Source organism: Juglans regia, chromosome 12 (assembly GCF_001411555.2).
Source record: "Juglans regia cultivar Chandler chromosome 12, Walnut 2.0, whole genome shotgun sequence".
NCBI classification, from domain to species: domain Eukaryota; kingdom Viridiplantae; phylum Streptophyta; class Magnoliopsida; order Fagales; family Juglandaceae; genus Juglans; species Juglans regia.
In genome coordinates, this window is record NC_049912.1 from 29,672,050 (window position 1) to 29,691,570 (window position 19,521).

Here is a 19,521-nt window from a genome sequence, read left to right on the forward strand (position 1 = left end):
TCATCTTATGTTATGGTGGATGAGGGTGATGTTAAAAACACATCGAGCTAATCAGATATGAAATCTCTGTAATTAATTTATGAAAATTCTATATGAAAGTTTTATACCACATACATCTATTTAATTAATATATAATTTATTATTTTTATTCTTATATCTTAATTATTAAATATGTGTATTTAAATAGAATAGTATAAATGATAAATCACACCATTAATTATGATAAAAATGTGTGATGTAAAATTTTTTTATAGCATTTCTCTAGAGAGTGAACCAATATTCCGAACAAAAATCAACGAAAATGTAGGAAAGACTTGTCGCTCTGATAGACGTACGACTCTTTTACAAATTTGGAAATAATTGTGTGGAATTGCAACACTCAAATCAAGGAAATCTTAACAGTTTTTGAATTAGGTGTCACAATCACCTTTTAAATAATTCTGAGTTCAATTCGGTTGGTTGTATCTTAACAGTTTCTTTCTACTATTTTTTATTATTTTGATCTTATTAATAATGCTAATATATTTTTCTGAGAATCCGAGTTCAATATTTATTTCCTGTACGGAGAATACTTTTGCAAGTAGATTGGTAAGTGCCTTCAGATGCCAATGGTGTTGCAAGTTTTGAGTTGAATTGAGGTCTTTATAGATAATAATAAATTAAAATGATATAGTGAATTCTATAAAATTTATTTAAAATAAATTTAGATGTATTTAAATATTAAGATAAGTTTAAATATATTTATTAAAAGTTAAAAAATTAGATATTGAAATAAGTCTAAATCTGAACCAAACTAACTGAACAGGCTGAAGTCAAGGAACCAAACCAGCCTTTACGTCTTCCTTTTGGCCCTCAAGCAATATTTGAGTTTATCTTCAATTTCTTACCCACGTATGTAAGGATATATATATATATAATCATATTATGATTATATATATATATATATATATATTACCCTTCAATAAAAGCTCAAACTCACATGAGGTGCCGAAGTTAGAGGTAAGCAGTAATGGAAATCCATGTGCTTGTAAGCTGCTGCATGCAAAGACTGCCGGAAACAATTCAATATTTTGAGACACATAAAGATAAGCATAATCTGGATCAGGAATCTCCAGATCATGGGGTTTAATTTTACGTTTGAAGACTACTAGCGTTAAAATCCAATTACGTACATTGGTATCTTTCAATAGTACTGTTGCATCTTGGTCTTTAAAATCCATTCAAACTTGCAACGAAAGCCTTTCGTGTTCTGCATGTATAGATTACAGATAATTCGGTATGCATGCAGGGATACTCTTTCGTCTAGATAAGCATCATATAATGTCAGTCCACACAGTGATGACTCAGGAAGTTCTTGAATAATGGACAGAACACGTACATCTTAGTCAGCCTACAGTTAAAAGCACACTTTTTCCCAGCCGACTGAAAACAAGTAATGGATTTAAATCGCCTTTTTATCTTTTTAATTTTCTTTTTCCCTATGTCTAGCTTCTTTATATCCTCAGAGAATCTAGCCAAGGAGGACTCTGCATAATTAATTGCAGTATAAATATGTCAGAGTTGTAGTGATCACTAGCATCATTTCACACAAGAACAAACGCAGCCTGAGAAAACAGATTTCCCATGAAGACAATAAGCATTCTAATCACTTTCATTGTCTCCTAACCATTTTGCCAGCCTCTGGGAACCTGCTGCCAGCAAACGACCGGGCTCAAAAAAACTGCTCCTACTCAGTCAAGATTGAGACAACATGTGCACCGTCCGCTGAAACCAAAGATCATGTGATGAGTGTCAGATTTAGCGACTCACTGGGAAATTTGATCACTGTGAAGCATCTGAAGAACCCCAAGTCAGTATACGGTGGGTTCAAACGCTCATGTGCCATCGACATGTTCGAAGCAAAGGGGCCATGCATGAGACAGAGGGTGTGCTCGCTGTACCTTAAGAAAGTCGGATCAGACGATTGGAGACCTGGTTGGGTGAAGGTGCTTCGTCGTGATCAAGATGGTGGCGGCCATGTAATATTCCCGGTTTCCAACATGTCCTATTTTAAGAAATGGGAGAGAAAAAATGATTTGTAAATAATAATAAAATAATTTATAAATAATAGTGAGATAGTTTGAGTTAATTATTTTTTGAGTTTTAGAAAAAGAGAGAGAAAAAAGTTGAATAAAAAATATTATAAAATTAAAATATTGTAAGAATATATTTTTATAATATTATTTTTGTTTGAGATTTGAAAAAATTGAAATTGTTTTTTTATTTTTTATTTAAAATTTTGAAAAAATTGTAATGATTAATTTAAAAATTTTGTATTTAAATTTTGTTTGCAAATAAGATGAGATGAGATAAAATGAAATTAAATAAAAATTTTATGTTTCATTCCATACTCCAAACCTGTCCGATCTACTATTAAATAATTAATTAATTTTTTATATAGATTTTGTAGTTATTACTTTTTTTAAAAAAATTACGTAATATTTACACAATCAACAACTTTAAATATCATTTATCAAAATTGGATTACCGAGACTTATTTCACAATTTCTCTATATTTAGTATTTTACTAATTATCATTTTTATACATCACACATCATATATTTTTTTTATTCTTTTCAAACTTATTGAATTATTCTATTCATCATCCATATACCACATATTTGGTAAGAGAAAAAAATAGAAAAAAAAGTGGTGTATGGGGTATGAAAATAATGAATAGAAGATTTGCTAGGTATAAGCAATTTGGCACACTAAACTGCATATAAATACTCACATAACTTTTTTTATTATAAAAAATATAAAAAAAAGTTTTTAAAGAAGAATAAGATTTCTTATTTTATAAAAATAATTTTATTTTTAATTTAGATTGTTTTATTAAACGAATATGTTATATTTAATGTTGATGTGCAGTTTAGTACGTGAAATCAATCGAAAGAGATTTTTCCTTTTTCCTATATACGGAGTCGGAAACAAAATCTGAAACGCGGTCGTTTCTGATGCCCCCTCCTCCAGTACTTGTTAAGCCTTTCTGTGTTCACTCGGCAATCGTAATAAAACATGCGTGTGGAAAGGGATTCTTTTGCGATCCGAACGGCAACGAGCACCACCGCCGGTCCGACCATTTCATTATCCACGGCTCCTGCCCCACCTGACCGAGTCTCTAAAGCTGGAGAACCAGTTCATGCGTGTCCCGTTCGAGCAATACAAGAAGACGATTCGAGCCGACAACCGCATCTTCGAGAAGGAGATGTCCGCCGTGATCTCCAGCGTCTCCGAATCCTCGGGTTCCGATGTTTCTAGAGACGAAGCCGTTCACCATCTCAGCTCGCTGGCATCCCGGCTTCAAGGGCTCAAAAGGAAGGTACGGGATTGAGAGATATAATTGCATTTGGACGAAATTGGGGGATTGGATCCTTGATTCGTTTAAGGACTCAGTCAAATTGCTCAAATAGTATTTTTTTTAATGATCAAAGCGTGGTCTTCACCGATATGACTATGTATAAAGAGGCTACCACTTGTCCAGGGATTAAAATTTTATTTTATTCGTAATTGTTACTGTTATCCAAGTTTAAGGCAGTTATTTTTATATTATTTTGTTTTAAATTTATAAAATGAGAACTATGAAACTGATATTTACTTTGTACTTAGATTTAGTAATTTTATACCGTGCAGACTAGTGATTAATGGAGGTAGCAGTAGACTTAAATATCTGGGTTGGGTTCCGTATCAGGAGTTCCCTGGATGTGCTAATATACGTTAATAAGGTCTTGCTCTTTAGGGTGGGTACGAAGGAACCTGTCTTGGTGAGTTACACGTCATAAAAGTAGTTTTGTGGTTTGAATGTTGGATTTTTATTTTGATTTGTTAAGTTGGAAGAGGGAACTCGTATAGGGAACTTGAAAGCACAGAGATGCCATGCCCGGGTGGATCATTTGGAGTTGGCAGATGCCGAGAATTTTCTGGATTGGAATAACACACGCTCGAACCGGATGTCATACCACGACGCTGCAGTGAAGTTGGCCGAAAGCAGCAATATACAGGTAATCTTCCTATATATATCTATATTGATGGCGGGGAACCACCACACGGTAGAACCACACGGTAGAACCCTTAGGACTCACCCATGGAACCTAAACTCTTGGACAGACTAGCATAGCAACCCGCCGCCATGGCCTCCCACTTAAATCGCAGTTTGATCCCAGAGGGAATCAAACCTGTGACATGGGGCTCATGCACACAATTTCTCCCATATTTTAAGTAAATAGAATTTTACACTTTTCTATGTACACGTTGTCATTTCTGTTGTATACTCACTACCTTTACATCTGCTGCCAATCTGACTAAATTTCATGTCTCAGGATCTTGTGGATATTGAGGTATTCCAAGAAGCAAAAAAGGTAATCAATGCTCTTCAAAATAAGAAGGTAGCTACTGGTGTGCTGATAACAAGTCAAAGTTGAAGAAATCCAAGGTATATGCTATTCTATTGGCTTTATTTATAATTGGTGGGTAAATGAGTTTGCTAGGACTGCTACTTTCGCTGCTTGCTTAGGAAAAAACTTATGCCGTAACTTGGATTGCTCAACACTTGTATATTTTATTTTATTTTATTGATCGGTAAACAAGATTTATTGACCATAAGAATAGGCAAGAGCCCAAGTATACGGGACTAGTATATTTTAGGCTCCTTCCTTTTGGTCACTATTGCCAAAAACCTCAGTTGTGATCTGCTCAGTTTCCACACTTCGGCCCTAGACTTGAGATTGTTCTGTTTAATTTGTTGAAAGCTACCGTTTTCAGCATAATAAGCTAATTTTATTTCCTTGGACTGAACTACTTTGAACCTCAACTTGTTTACACTGATTAGGGTAGGTGTTCTGAACTGATAATCCAAGGAAAGCTCTAGCCATATCAGAATTTATTCACCCAATGGACTTGTCAATGTTACAACTGAAATTGATTGCGATCATTCTAAAGTTCAATTTCACCTTCTAAGGAGTCACTGTGAGACTTTACACTTGATGCACATTTATGATACTCATTCACCTCTACCAGTTCTTACTCACCCAATGTAAAGAAGATTTTAACATCTCACTAATGATAAGGGTGAATGAGCATCATAAATGTGCATCAAGTGTCAAGTCTCATATTGTTTCCTTAGTAGCTGAAAATGGACTTTATAATGATTCTAATGACCTCTAAGTGTAATATTGATTAGTCCGTTTGGAGAATAAGCTCATATGTGGTTAAAGCTTTCCTTGGGTCATCATATCCAAACCATATCCTCTATGAATTCTGGTAAAATTATAACTTCCATTATGACATTTTTTCTTCTTGAATGCAGTTACCACTCCCAAAATTTTGCCAGCTTTCTTCTTAATGAATGGTTTTAATGATGCAGAGCAAACTTGAGTTCCAATTAAGACTTCAAGAGTTCATAGAGTTGGTGCAAGTTGAAAACAATTTGCAAGCTATAACATATGCGTGGAAGTACCTTGCACCTTGGGGTGCCATCCATATGAAAGAGTTCCAGAGGGTCATGGCAACACTGGCCTTTAGAAGTAATACCGAATGTGCTACATACAAGGTGAACCTCATCACTTTTGTTCAGAAAAAATGTTTTGTATATTAGTGTAGCAGATGCTCTTCTTTGATACTTCAATGGGTTGGAAGAACCATCTTTTTCTATCCACCTTTTTCTTTTCTTTTTGTCCTACATTGCCATACCAATTTCCAAGACTGAATATGATACTGCTAGAGGTTGTGCATCACCTGCCAATTGAATCAATTGCAAAGCAGGTCTTTGGGTGTTTGTTAGGCTCGCAGGCCTCAGGTAGGATGAGATTATGATACAACTAAGATGGTTTTTGGTTTTCAAGCCAAGAGGCTGAGGAAAAAAGGGCATCATCTTCATTGTAGTTGTTCAGTCCCAGTGGGAGAAGAGGCCAAAAAGTGTTGATAGAGCGACTCACAATTTCTCACCATTTGGGACATTGCTTTGTCATTTGATTGTTTTTTTGTCGGGTCGTTTAACCTCCCAAGTTCTTGTGTTTTAGCATATTTGACGTTCTCTACAACCCCATTGCAATATTCGATATCTGACTTCTTTTTAAATGCTCATATTCCGTAGTTATGTGTCAAAAGAAGCCTGATACTGCCTTAAAAATCTTTAAGGGCATAGACCTCTGTATCGATAGATGGTAATTGATCCCACAAGTTCATCTTGCCTAAACCTCTGTATTGCTTTCTATGATGGCTGTTTGATTGGTCTTGTTTTGGTTTTGAGAGCTGATATGGGTTACTTTGTCCTTCCTCCTGGGTTTTGGTTCTGGTGCAGGTTTTATTTGAACCCAAACAATGGGATTTCCTGGTGGAGCAATTTAAACAGGAATTCTGCAAATTATATGGCATGACACTTGAACCTTTGCTGAATATTTATCTGCAAGCAGGCTTGTCGGCTCTAAAAACTCCGTATCCATATTCAATTCCACATCTAATATGTATCTGCAAGCACCTTTTTTTTTTTGCAATAGACATCAAAACCAAGGACAAAACAGCAAGGACATTTTACCTGACGTTTTTTTGGTAGTATAATATATTTGGACACTAGATGACAGTTCTATCCTAGGACATTCGAATCAGAAATTTTTTAAAAACTCAATTTTTTTCAAAAAGTTAATTTTTGTAAAGAAAAAAGTAGAAATCTTCCAAGGCCACGGATTCAGAAGGGATACTGCTAGTTGCTATATGTTCTGTTGCCTTCCTGATTAGATACTGTTATGAAGATGATTGCAGCAAGGAAGACCCTCTATCGCAGGATAGTTTTCGAAAACTAGCAATGTCATTACCATACTCTAAGCAGAATCACTCGAAACTTGTTTGCAACATAACAAAATTGCTGATGGACACACAGAACCCTCCACAAGTTTTGCCTAATGGCCATGTTTACAGCACTAAGGTTCGCGTTGTTCTTGCTATAAAGAACATTTGTAGCTTATTATTCAAACTCAGATTTGGTTAAGGCGTACATACCATAGAGGTCTACATATTCCAAAAATCTTGCAATGATATCTGTCTTTGTTGCAGTCAAGTTCATCTTCTGTACATGGTTCCTTTCTGCAAGAGGGATGCCTTATTGGTGTGTTGGGAGACTTGCACGTACATGCTGCGTACCGTTTATCGTCAAAAGTCTTAAATAGTTATAAATAAAATTGATGATTTAATATAATTTAATTTATAAGATTTAAATTTTAAAATTTAAAATTTATCTTTTAAATTAAATTATGGGATGAAATATTATATAAAAGCCTTAGAATATAATTATTCTTTTAATTAAGTCAACATCAAGTTGCCAAGATTTTTAAAAGTTTTTGGGAACTTAAACAGGAAATTAATTCGTGCTTGAACAAGACCTAGCATTTTCCCCCTTAAAACGATGTGGATAATAGCTCATAAAAAATGGTTAGAAGAAAAATATCTCCGTATGCCACGCAGTTCCAAACGTTGCAAATCCGTGAGCTATAAACTTGGTTTGGAATTCTTCCCAGAATAATGCTTATGGCTTATATGCCGCCCTATTTTATCCCTTTATTTTGATTGCTGATGCATTTAATATTATTTTAATTTTAATTTTTTTACTTACTGATTAATGAAATGGTTATTATAGTGTATTGATTTTTTTTTTATATTTTTTTAAAAATGTTTAAAAATACTAAAAAAATATGAATAACAAAATTAACAAAATTTTTTAAAAAAATTTGCCCCAGCGGTCACTGGGCGGCAGCACTCTTCTTCCAATTTCCAGGTGACATGAACATGAATTGCTAAGCAACAACTAGAATGTCCAAGACGCACACCGAACAGAACTTGCCCCATATTCCAACCAGAAATCTGATTCGTAAAGTATTATCGGTCACGAATAAAACTAGCATGGACACGACCAGAAAACCAGACTGTCCCGATGACAAGCGACGCCATATCTTTATTGTTGCACAAGAAAACTAGTAAAATGACATAAGGTAGAGTTAAGATCACTGGAACCGTATAAATAATACCTCTCCAGTAAAAGTTCCGAAAATCTCTAACAGGTTTGGAAATGTTCAAGACTAAAGTTACCCATACAAAGCAGAACATTTATCAATAACCGGTTTTTAAGTTGTATTCCGTCGCTTAACAATGCCTTCAGTTTGACTCGCTGCCTCTTGGCGAACCATGATTATCGTCATCCTCAACAGGGCTCCTATCATCCCTACGGCTAGGACTAGGGCTGCGACTCTGGCCATTTTCTTTGGCAGGGCTTCCATAACTCTGCTCCTGTGGGGCCTCTTCATCAGCATCATCCATAGGGCTTCTGCTCTTTCCCCTGGGACTCCCACTGTAATCAGACCCATTGGCCTGTCCGCCATCCCTTTGGGACGGGCTACCTCTCTCTTGTGGGCTCTTATCAGGTGTAAGACTATGCTTCCTCCCTTTAGATGGTGGTGGTGAACTCCTGTGCCGCCTAGGGCTCTGGCTGTCACGGGGGCTCCTTGATCTTCTTTCAATCTGCTCAAGGCTTCGTTCTCTCTTTAATGGTGATCTAGATCGACTGACAGAAATAAAATTTATTACACACCGAAGGTTTATTGAAATAAGTAAAGGCATTCTGTAATGAGGAAAGCATTTTATTTGTTTTATACAAAAGGAAGTGTACAAACCACATAACAGGGATGATGGTCCATACCTGTAACTACGACCCCTGCTGTAACTGCGACTTCTACCACGTTGAGGACTCAATGATCTAGAGTAGCTCCGCCCACCTCTGTACCAGAAAATTTATTGGTGAATAAACTCCAGGAATATCAAATTTGTAAAAGGATGAAAGCCTCTGTGACAGAGAGCCAGTACCTAACTTTCTCAGGACTGTTCTTACAATTCCGTTCTATGTGGCCTCTTTCCCCACAGCGATAACACTTATTCTTCCAGTCCCCAGCCTTGCAATCTCGTGCCCAATGGCCATCAATTCCACAATTAAAGCAGCGCCCTGATCCAGGAGGAGGACCTCGACCAAGATACTCACGAGATCCACCAGCACCACGTGGCCCCTAAATGCACATCCCAAATTACATTTAGCACAGCTTTTCTACCTCGAAAAATCTTCTTCAATAGCATGGAAAAGAAATGAGAACAAAGACCAAAAAGGCAAATGATTTTAAAAAAAAAAAAAAAGGAACATTCAGGTTAGATATTAAAGCAAAAACAAGACCTTGTTCTGCCTGATTCAACCATCAGTTTCAAGAGAAAACAAGATTCTAAATTATATTAGCCGAAATTTCCTCTAAACCATCATTTATTTATAACAAATGTTGGTTCCTTATTTAAAACCTAGCATGAAGTAACACGCCAAGAGGTTGAGCCACTAGCTGGAACCACTATTCTTTACACATGAACTTTACCACAATCAAAAGACTCACCATAAGCATAAACCACAACATAGAAATAAATAAGCGCCTCAACAGTGTAGATCAAAATCTTATTTAAGTTCAAAGGCATAGAGGTAAATGCTGCACTTTTACATGGATCTAAATAACAAAATTCAACAAATTGAGCTTGTACGGGCCACAATCATTCACGATTTTCACTAAAAAGGGTTGCCCATGACAAGGAGAAGGAAAAAAATCAAATAGTTCATACATTGCATGCTTCTGAAAATAACATGACGAAATTTTACCAAGAGAGAATATTTGGCTTGGTAAAATAAATTCCATTAACTCACCCCCTTTGCAAATTCTACAATGACTCTGCTTCCATCAACTTCCCGGCCATTCAGACCATATACTGCATCTTCAGCATCTCGAGGGTCACTAAATTCCTGGAATTGTCAACCATTTAAGGAAAAAGACAAGATCATACTTGCTAAAGAGATTATTTGAATGGAGCGCATAGATGAGAAAAAAATGGTGAGAGAGAGAAAACAGAACAAAGAACGGTATACATACAACAAAGGCAAAGTCGCGCTTCATATCCACATCGCGTACTCTGCGTAAACGGGTGCCAGAAACAGTAAGGCCATCAAGACACAAGTATCGAAGGGTTGGACACTTCGCCCCTCATAGATGAACTAAACACCACTTTGAGATTGTTGCCATTTCCATAAAAACACGCAATAACATTATAGAAAGACTCGCCAAATCCACCAAGGTTCACCCTCTCACCATAGACCTCCAGGTTAGGCAAAAGCCAAGAAACCTTCAAGAAGATCATTTGAGTTAAACCACGCAAGACACGTGGGGGGTACAAAGTTCTCACACAGATATTTAAATGAATATTTAAATGCCTAGCACAAAAGGGCTTGGCTAAGCCCTCGTTTTCTCCCATGCCCATGCACCCAGACGTCTAAGAACCTACGTCCATGACCACCAATAACCTGGAAGAAGCTTAAAAATGGGACTAAAAAACCACACAGATATCATAACACATCGCATAGAGTAATGCATAAAATAAAGGAAAAATGTACCCTCATACGACAATTTCTAATAACTTTTTTTATAAGTAAAAATTTATTAATACCAATAGGCATATCCAAGTACACTGGATGTATACAAGAGAAAACACCTAGTTGGGACAATTTCTAATAACTCACAACGTTTCAACTTCTAACAATTAAAACAAAAGTGACTGCATTCCTTATCAGGATGAAAGGCTTAAAGTCCGTCATAACACTTAAACTCTCTATCGAAGACAAGTTAGATTACTTCATCGGGCAACAACTTGATACTCTTCTAGCCAAAGCAAAAAATTCATACTACCGCAACCACAACATACGAAAGGCAATTCTTTTGGTACCTTCCATATCGGCTAAAGAGGTCGTCAAGATCACGCGACCTTGTCCGCGACGACAAGCGTCCCACGTAGAGACGTGTTCCACCATGGCGGTCATCGTACCGAGGCATCTTTTTACGCACAGAAAATGAATTATTAGTTCATCAAGTACCCAGAGAGCACCGGCCCAAACACCATAAACGCATAAGAACACAAATGCAAGCATGGAAATATATACACACACACACACACGCATATATAATGCGCCCATGATTTACTGCATTCACCCTCATACAGCTTAGGAGGGGGAAAATTAACAAAATTTTTTTAAAAAAATAAAAGATTGGAAAATAAATATTTTCCGCATAATTGCAGCTTTCTTTTTTTTTTTTGCCGGGGGGGGGGAAGGGGGGAGGGGGAGGAAGTCCAGCTCTTGAAATATCATTATTTGTGTAATCAATTGACCGAATACCTCAATTCAATAGAAGGATAATTGAGAGATTGGAGAGGGAGAAAAACCCCAAAGGGAGACACAAGCCCTAGAGCAGAGATAGGAGGAAGGAGCGCGGCGTACCTCAAGAGAACCAAGAAGAACCCTAGATTAGATCTTCGAAGAGTAAAAAGTGCATTGCCCATTTTCTCCCTCCGTATTTATAGAGCGAAAAACGGTGCGAATAAGTCTGGCTTGGGTACAAATATAAGGTCAATAAAAGTATTTAATTTAAATTCGGTATAAATAAATTTTTATGAGGACTTGCTTTCAAATAAAATATCTTTTATAAGTACAATATTGTGATGTGAGTTATTAACATATTAAGTTTATTAACTAATAATTATTAATTTAATATATTAATAGTATTTTACTATTAAATTTGTGATATGCTTAACACGACTCTGATAAATTGCTTTGATTTTTCTGTTCATAAAGAGTTTGATCTTGGCACGTGTTGCAATTATATCTAGAGCAATGTTACGCAACTTCTCCAACTTCTACACACTATATTTTTTTTAAATTTTTAAATTTTTAATTTTATTTTTATTTTTTTTTTGAGTTTATTCTTTTTAAAATAATTTTATTTTTCTATTCATTATTCATATATTAAAAATTTGATGAAATAAAAAAATAATAAAATTTAAAAAATGTGTGGTGTGTGGAGGATGAGAGGTTGTGTAGATTTTTTCTTATATCTAATTAGTTTGTGAGTCACTTTTATTTATTAATGTCTCGTTTGATTATATAATTATATAATTTTTGATTATATAAATGAGATAAAATTAAAAATAAAAATTATATATAATATAATTTTTATTTAAAATTTTGAAAACTTAGATTATTTTTTATATTTTATTTAAAAATTTATAATAATAATAATAATAATGATATGAGATGATTCCTGAAAACAAATGAAGTCAAACTTTTTAAAGCTTATTGAACATAAATTTGGAAGAGTTTATTTGCAAATCTTGCACCATTTGAACAGCTTCAAGACAATCCACTCCACTAACTTCATGTTTCCTGTTACACAAAGTGAACTTACCCTTTTTTTATATCATCTTGTAATATGACTCTACCCAACTTTCACGAGTAATTCATCGTTTGTGGAATTTGAATGCGGTGATTAAGACAAGTTAATAGCTTGGTCGGCGTAATTATATTATCTAATTATTCAATCGAATTGAATAACACAATTTTAAATAGCACATAACTTGATCTGTATAAGATTACCAAACCCTGTGAACTACATGGAGCTTGAATGATAAAATATGTCTTTGAATATCTAATGATCCATATGTTCAATAATTTGAAATTATATCAATCATATATAAAAGAGTAATTTTATGTATAATTGCGGAATACGTAAGTGCTGCACAATAATTTTAAAAAAGAATAAAATTTATTATTAAAAAATTATTATTTTTATATAAATTCTGTATTTATTATTTTTTTTAAAAAAATAATTATAAAATACTTACACAATTTATAACTACAAATATCAGTTATGGAATTATGGAATTGTAACTATTTTCCGAGGGTGGGGGGTTTGGGTGCCAAAGTGTAAATTAGGAAGGGAAGGGGGAGTTGGGTAAGCGAGGGATAGCAGAGTCATTTGGAAAACATTATGGGCTGTCGGTTGAAGATTCCAAACGTGTAGGGACTTAATCGCAAATATGTCAGAAGAAGATAGTGGTGTGGTGTGAAAGCATCTATATTATTCCTTGACTTAATTTAAAGCCGTAACTTCGCGGAAGTCCGCTTTCCAGAAAAGTCGAAAAAAAAGAAAGGTATAACACAACGTTAAAGATTTGTGTAAAGGAAAATATATGGGCATTTTCCGAAAAAAGACACAGACAGTACACGTGTCAGGTAACTATTTGAGGTCAGGTTCTCCGGCTAAAGTGCGCGCGACCAAGACCCTACGCGTCCACCCACGTTAAAGTCTAATACAAGAATAAATATAAAAAATAATCCACAGCACATTGCCCACCGCAATTATATAATATATATATATATATATATATATATACACATATTCATAGATAGGAAATAGATGGCTGCGTGCGGATGCAAAGCACAAACCCTAGGCTTGAGATTTAAGGCTAATTTAGTTTAGATTCTCTTCCTCTTACCTTGTCTTTCCGTTTCTCTTTGGCTGATCTGATCATTCACATCCATTCCTGGAAGTTGCTTGCAGAGCTTCTCCAAGCTCATCCGATCCCCTTCTCTCTGTCTTCAGTAGGTAATTTTTTCCTTCTAAATAACCGATTGTGTTCTGGTCCTCTTTCCCTCTTTTTTCGTCATGTGCGTGTTGATTTTCGGATTTCAGCTACTTCCTGGGAATTATAGGTTTTGTTTATATTATTTTTCATTTTTAAAATTTTCCGTTTAATTATGTATTTCGATTATTTCAACCTGATTTAGGTTTTTCCTGGAAATGATTGTAAAGTCATTCGGGGTCTTTCGATGTGATTATTTTTCCATTTGCGGCGCCTGATTTGTGAAAGACGGTGGAGAAAATTGATCGATTTATTGGATGATGGTCGTGGAGAACACATTTTCAGAAATGTTTCTTATCGTCATTTGAAAATCTCGCTTTCCATTTATGATTTTTGGATGCATTTTTCCCTAACAGATGTTTCCTGGAAATCGTTTTTTGTTTGGATTAAAGGATTGAATCTTGTTGCATGTTTTTACGGATCAAGTATTTTCGACGTGTCCGTGAAAGGAAAATTACCTGTGGATTTTCTGTGTTTTTGCGTTGGGAAGTTGACCTCTAAGGACTGAATGCGTAGTTTGATCAGTGATCCTATCACTTTGGCATGTAATTGTTTTGTCTTTTCGTGCAAGATCATATTCAGACCATTTTTTTTTTCTCAGATTTACAGTTAGTATTTGATAACGATTTAATTGTATTCCTAAAATTTTTTTTCGTCTTTTATGCTGATTTTGCTTTCTTGGCGATCTAGTTGTTTTATCATTTTACGAATCAAAATCGGCTGTTTACTTGATTGACTTGATCGAGAAGTTATTATTGAGCTTTTTTTGTTTCTTTCGTCTTTCTGGACCAAGTCATCATGGCGTAGCTTTATCTTTTATGTTTGCAGGTGATTACTACATGTTATCCCATCCAGATTTTAAGATTCAGGAAACTGCGTGAAATTGCGAGGTCTTATGTAGCTTAGAAATATCAGTGAATCAAGAGCAACTTTAGAAATTTAATCCAGGAATTGCTATTGATTTAGGATAGAGAGAAGGATTATAAGTTCAGCAAATCTGGAAGTCATGCCTGTATCAGGCAATGAAGAGGTTTATTTCTTTATCAAGCTTCTGCTTGGATTGGAGAGCGATACAAATTTATTGGTTCTTTTGAATATTTGATTTAAATAATCTTTTGTTTGCAGACTGGGCTTAAACCCATTTCCCGGCAGTCTAGCGATTACATTGCAGGTGTTCCCATGAAGAAGAGGAGGTTCCCATTGTTCTATTCTCCTCCACCTACACTTGCACCAACTTTGATTCCAGCAGGTTCATTAAAGAAGGAACAATCGGATTCATTATCGGAGGAACATTCTGATTCCGTACAGAAGGAACAATCCGAGTACATTGCAGGTGTTCCCATAAAGAAGAGGAAGTTCCCATTGTTCTGTTCTCCTGCTCCTCCACTTGAACCTAATTTGATTCCTGCACTTCCATTAAACAAGGAACAATCAGATTCCTTATCAGAGGAACATTCTGGTTTGCTACAGAAGGAGCAATCCAACTCCCCATCAAAGGAACATTCTGATTTGCTACAGAAGGAACAATCTGACTCCCCATCAAAGGAACATACTGATTTGCTACAGAAGGAACTATCCGACTCCCCATCAAAGGAACATTCTGATTTGCTACATAAGGAACAATCTGATTTATTACGGAAGGAACAATCTAATTTACTTCAGAAGGATCACTCTAGCCCACCTCAGGGGTCTGCCATGTCAAATGCTAGTGTTGCAACAAGTTCTTCAGGTATATCTGATGCAAACAAGAAACCCATATCTGAGGAATCTAAAGGAAATATTGATGTTTTTAATGTTACTTTGGCCCAAAGCAATCCTAAATGCTCTAGAGTTGAACTCGAGAAAGCAAGCATAAGAAGTCACTCTGATTCTTTGGATAAAATGGGCAGCGAAAATAAGCTTATGGTGGCTGAAAAATCTGCTTGTCCAATAACAGTGGGAAAATTGAATTTGCAGTTAGCACCAGATGAAGCTCTTGCACTTAATATGGGGAAAGAGGTACATAGCAAAGAAAAATTTGAAGGGAAGTGTAAAGCAGAAATTCCTACCGTTGCAGGGAATACTGAATTGACATTAGGTGTAAAGGAACATTGTTTTCCAGCATTGGCAGTTCAAAAGAGTGATGGAAGAGGCCAAAATCAGGGTACTTCAGAGCCTGGTTCTCTGAATTTGTCTTTGAGCAAGGGAAGTAGCAGTAGCCAGTGCAGCAAAAATGATGTTGAGTTCAATAATGGGGTACAGCAGAGTGCTAATAGGGCAAACTGGGATCTGAATACTACAATGGATGCATGGGAAAGATTTGCCAGTGATGCAGCATCAGGTCAAGCATCTATCGATGGGTTCAATGCAACTGATCATGTACATGACAGAAAACCTTTGATATGCACAACTGGGATGATTGGAATTGCTGCTTCTTCAGAACAGCATAGCCATGTAGAGAGTGAGAACAGAGCTAATCTTACCTTATCATCCAGACTGCCTGGCGGACAAAATAAAGTAGTTGACTCTCTTCAGTTAGGTCTTAGTCCATCCTCCCTTCGGTCGCAAGTGAGCCAGGAACCTTCCAGCTTATCTACCAAAGAAACTTTTGGCAGGTTAATTCCTAGTATGAGCTTGCCAGGATTGATGGCTTCAACTGGAAATTTGAGCACGGTTAGGCATAGGACTGTGAAATCAGAACCATTTGATGATAGCACCAAATTAGATAACTCGGGAACGAAAGCCAAAAATATGGGATTGCTAAATAATAGTAGAACACTAAAGCATGAATTAGTTGATGGCAGTCTTACCAAGTCTTCAAATATCAGCACGCTGAAAGTAGCTGGTCCTGCTGCCATTAAAACTGAACCAGTTCGTGAGGGTAGTCAACAAGCCCTTGATACAGTGAAGGGGACATCACAGGTAGGCACATCACAAGTAGGCAAACAGGTCAGTCAGGGTTTGAGTAATAATTCTTTTGCTGTGGCAATGCCTGCACAGATGTCTTTCCCTACAGTTGAACCTTCTTGTTCAACAGGGTTGACTATAGCCAGTGATGTAACAAACCATTTAGAACATTCTGATTTCACTGAAGGGAGCTATCTTAATGGGGAGGTGCTGCCTCAGGAAGCATGTGAAAGTGCTATCCTGGTTGCTTCAGAAACAGTTGCTATATCTGTGTGTCATAATGATAAAGAATCGAGTACTTCTGTGATGATAGCTAATGTAAGAGCGGAAGATGGAAATGCTGATGATCCTGAACAGTGCAGATTAAAACACATGAATGACCACCTCCCTGATATGCGTGGAGGTGAAGATTCTGCAAGTGATGAGGAGAAAATCAACATATCTGCTGATATATTAGAAGATTCTTATAGTTCTGATTATGAGTCAGATGGTAACCATCGTTTAGCAAGGGCTCTGGATACAGAAAAGGCTTGTGAAGAAGACGATTACGAAGATGGTGAGGTCCGAGAACCTCTAGTGCATAATGTAGTAGAGGAGCCCATATATGAGAAAGAAGTAATTGAACCTGTTGATCATGGTGACTCTGATGATAGAAAGATGGACATTGTGGGACAGTATGGTGATTGTGACCCCACTTCATCCCATGATGGAGATGGATTGAAGAGGCCAATTAGGGATATACAAAGAAACCCATTTGATCAATCTGGTAGTAAAGATTGCTTAAAGGAACAGGAGATAGAATTATCGTCTGAGCAAACCACCAAGGGAAACCAAGAAGCAGTTGCCACTGTTACTCAGGAGTTAGAGGAGGATGTTAAAAAAATTGACTTGCTGGAAAATATTGATACATGTTTGCCAAATATGGAAGCATCTGCAAATGGTGATGATGCAGCTAAGGATGCCAACGGTGGTGGTAATCGGAGCCGCATTATAAATTTGTCTCGAGCTTCTCATGCATCATCCCCTGGCAAAACAGTACCTATTTCTGCTAGGTCATTGCCAACACAAGCTGGGAGTGAAAGATTACCTGATGTAGCACTTGAGGGAGAAAAATTACATCCCCGAGGGAGGTAATCATTCTTTTACCCTTTTTTACTTTTTTATATAGCTTCTTTCTTGAGGGTATAGCTTTTTCCTTGAGGGCTAAGTAGTTGTATTAATATCTGATTTTCTTGCCTTTACTTTTGTTCAGAGATGAGTCATACATCGATGGTTCTGGCAAATTTTCACGAGAGAGGCACCAAGATCTCTCGCCCAGAAATTCTAGATTAAATTTTGGGCGTGGCAGAGGAAGGATTCCTAGTCGGTTAGACACTTTACATGGTGACTGGGACTCAGACCGTGACTTCACTTCAGAATTTTATAATGTTCCAACAGAGTTTCGTGTCTCCAGACATAAATATGCATCTGCTGTCGCCAATGCTGACCTGGAATATAATAGTTATAATATTCCACCTGATGGTGCATTTTTTTGCACTGGTCGGGGAGGGAGGAAGCGTTTAAATGAGGAGAGAGCTATTTTTCGCCATATGCCCTCAAGAAGACGGTCTCCGGGAGGGAGAGATAGCCCTGCTGCACGTGGTGGTGGTCAAATGATTCGCAGAGTTCCTAGAAATGTGAGCCCAGGTAGATGTGTCGATGAAGATAGTTCTGAAGTGGTTGGACTGAGGCATAGCGAGAAGCTCATGAGGGTTTTTCATGATGATGCTATGGAACCCATGTTCACACGATCTCAACCTGCATATGAGGGAGTAGGTGGACATTTTGCCCGAGGTGGTAGGAACTTTTCTTCTGTTCAGAGAAGGGGTCTTCCCCGACTTCATTCAAAATCTCCAATAAGATCCAGATCTCGTTCTCCTGTCCCATGGCCATCTCCTAGGAGAAGATCCCAAGATGGTTTTGATGGACATTCAGAAATGACTCATCGAAGATCTCCAATATACCGGATGGAGAGGGTGAGATCTCCAGATCACCCTTCTTATCAAAAAAGAAAAAAGAAGAGGTCCCCAGATCACCCTTGTTTCCCTGCAGACCTGATGGCCAGAAGGCATGGCTCCCCGCCATATTTGTCACGATCCTCTAATGATTTGAGGGATTTGGATTCTGGACGCGACCATGGTCATCCAAGATCTGTAATTCCCAATAGGAGCCAATCTGGCCGGATTTTACTTAGAAACAGGCGATTTGACGTTATGGATCCCCGAGAAAGAACTGACAGTGATGAGTACTTTGGGGGGCTCATGAATACCGGTCGACTGCATGAGCTTGGTGGTGATGCAAATGGTGATGAGAGAAGAAGGTTTGGTGAGAGACGTGGACCTGCTCGTTCATTTAGGCCTCCTTACAGTGATGCCGATGGTGAGGGTTTACATCTTAATTCAGAGGATGGCCCTAGGCCTTTTAGGTTCTGTCCAGAAGAAGAATTAGAGTTCCGTCAAAGAGGCAATTTAAGGGACAGGGAGTTTGACCGGAGAATTAAGTACCGGCCAGGAAATGCACCTAGAAGAACAAGAAGCATTGAAGAGCAGGAAGCAAATTACAGGCGAGGCGGGGGGCAGGTTTGGCATGATGATGGGTTTGATGAGATTTCCCGAGTGAAGAGAAAAAGATTTTGATTTTGATTCTCTGCTATGATTTTGTCCTCGGTAATTTACAGCCTTATCGGGGGACATTTTACTAGCTCAAAGCACACAGGAAGGTTCTACTCTTTTTGCAGTTTTAGTGGATGTTTGGATGATGGGAGTTCTTGAAAATTTCATGAATACCAGTGCAAATTATTTGAGACAAGTTTTTATCAGAATCTCGCAAAAGAGGTGGAACCCATTGAGAATATGATTGAAAATATATGTTAAGGATGGCCAAGTTTTTCACAGTAACTTTTTTCTTATAAGTAAATTTTTCACAGGAATTATACAGAGCATGTAATAAATAAGTTAAAAAATTATTTTTTCATTTTGTAAAAAAAAAAAAAAGAGAGAGAATAACCACTCTGGCTAGTTA

At 36.9% G+C, this 19,521-nt stretch overlaps 2 protein-coding genes and 1 pseudogene across 4 annotated transcripts; 2 read left to right on the forward strand and 1 right to left on the reverse strand.

Annotated features, from left to right (window-relative positions):
* The first annotated feature begins 1,607 nt into the window (after positions 1-1,607).
* LOC109003007 lies at positions 1,608-7,068 on the forward strand (annotated as a pseudogene).
* An 885-nt stretch (positions 7,069-7,953) lies between these two features.
* LOC109003008 (serine/arginine-rich splicing factor RS2Z32-like) lies at positions 7,954-11,442 on the reverse strand. Of its 2 annotated transcripts, none has more exons than XM_018980952.2 (7): positions 11,375-11,442; positions 10,825-10,931; positions 9,978-10,017; positions 9,755-9,850; positions 8,887-9,083; positions 8,723-8,800; positions 7,954-8,587 (listed from the first exon to the last, which is right to left on the reverse strand). In XM_018980952.2, exons 2-7 carry the CDS (start codon positions 10,929-10,931, stop codon positions 8,182-8,184), a joined length of 924 nt encoding a protein of 307 aa, XP_018836497.2. In that variant the 5' UTR covers positions 11,375-11,442; the 3' UTR covers positions 7,954-8,181. The 2 variants fall into 2 exon arrangements, with proteins under 2 accessions (XP_018836497.2, XP_018836500.2); XM_018980955.2 differs by having other exon boundaries at positions 9,978-10,227; positions 11,375-11,425.
* Positions 11,443-13,354: 1,912 nt separating this feature from the next.
* LOC109003009 lies at positions 13,355-19,397 on the forward strand. 2 transcript variants are annotated; one of them, XM_018980956.2, is made up of 4 exons: positions 13,355-13,538; positions 14,404-14,605; positions 14,701-17,591; positions 17,714-19,397. In XM_018980956.2, exons 2-4 carry the CDS (start codon positions 14,582-14,584, stop codon positions 19,134-19,136), a joined length of 4,338 nt encoding a protein of 1,445 aa, XP_018836501.1. In that variant the 5' UTR covers positions 13,355-13,538; positions 14,404-14,581; the 3' UTR covers positions 19,137-19,397. The 2 variants fall into 2 exon arrangements, with proteins under 2 accessions (XP_018836501.1, XP_018836502.1); XM_018980957.2 differs by having other exon boundaries at positions 13,355-13,534.
* Positions 19,398-19,521: the final 124 nt, after the last annotated feature.

Bases quoted from the DNA above. Each gene is read 5' to 3' on its own strand.
- LOC109003008 (XM_018980952.2), bottom strand. From the start codon at position 10,931: ATGCCTCGGTACGATGACCGCCATGGTGGAACACGTCTCTACGTGGGA. The intron at 10,018-10,824 runs GTACCAAAAGAA...CCGTTTACGCAG, and splicing joins CTCTTTAGCCGATATGGAAG to AGTACGCGATGTGGATATGA. The intron at 9,084-9,754 runs GTGAGTTAATGG...ATGTGCATTTAG, and splicing joins TTGTAGAATTTGCAAAGGGG to GGGCCACGTGGTGCTGGTGG.
- LOC109003009 (XM_018980956.2), top strand. From the start codon at position 14,582: ATGCCTGTATCAGGCAATGAAGAG. The intron at 14,606-14,700 runs GTTTATTTCTTT...TTTTGTTTGCAG, and splicing joins CTGTATCAGGCAATGAAGAG to ACTGGGCTTAAACCCATTTC. The intron at 17,592-17,713 runs GTAATCATTCTT...ACTTTTGTTCAG, and splicing joins AAATTACATCCCCGAGGGAG to AGATGAGTCATACATCGATG.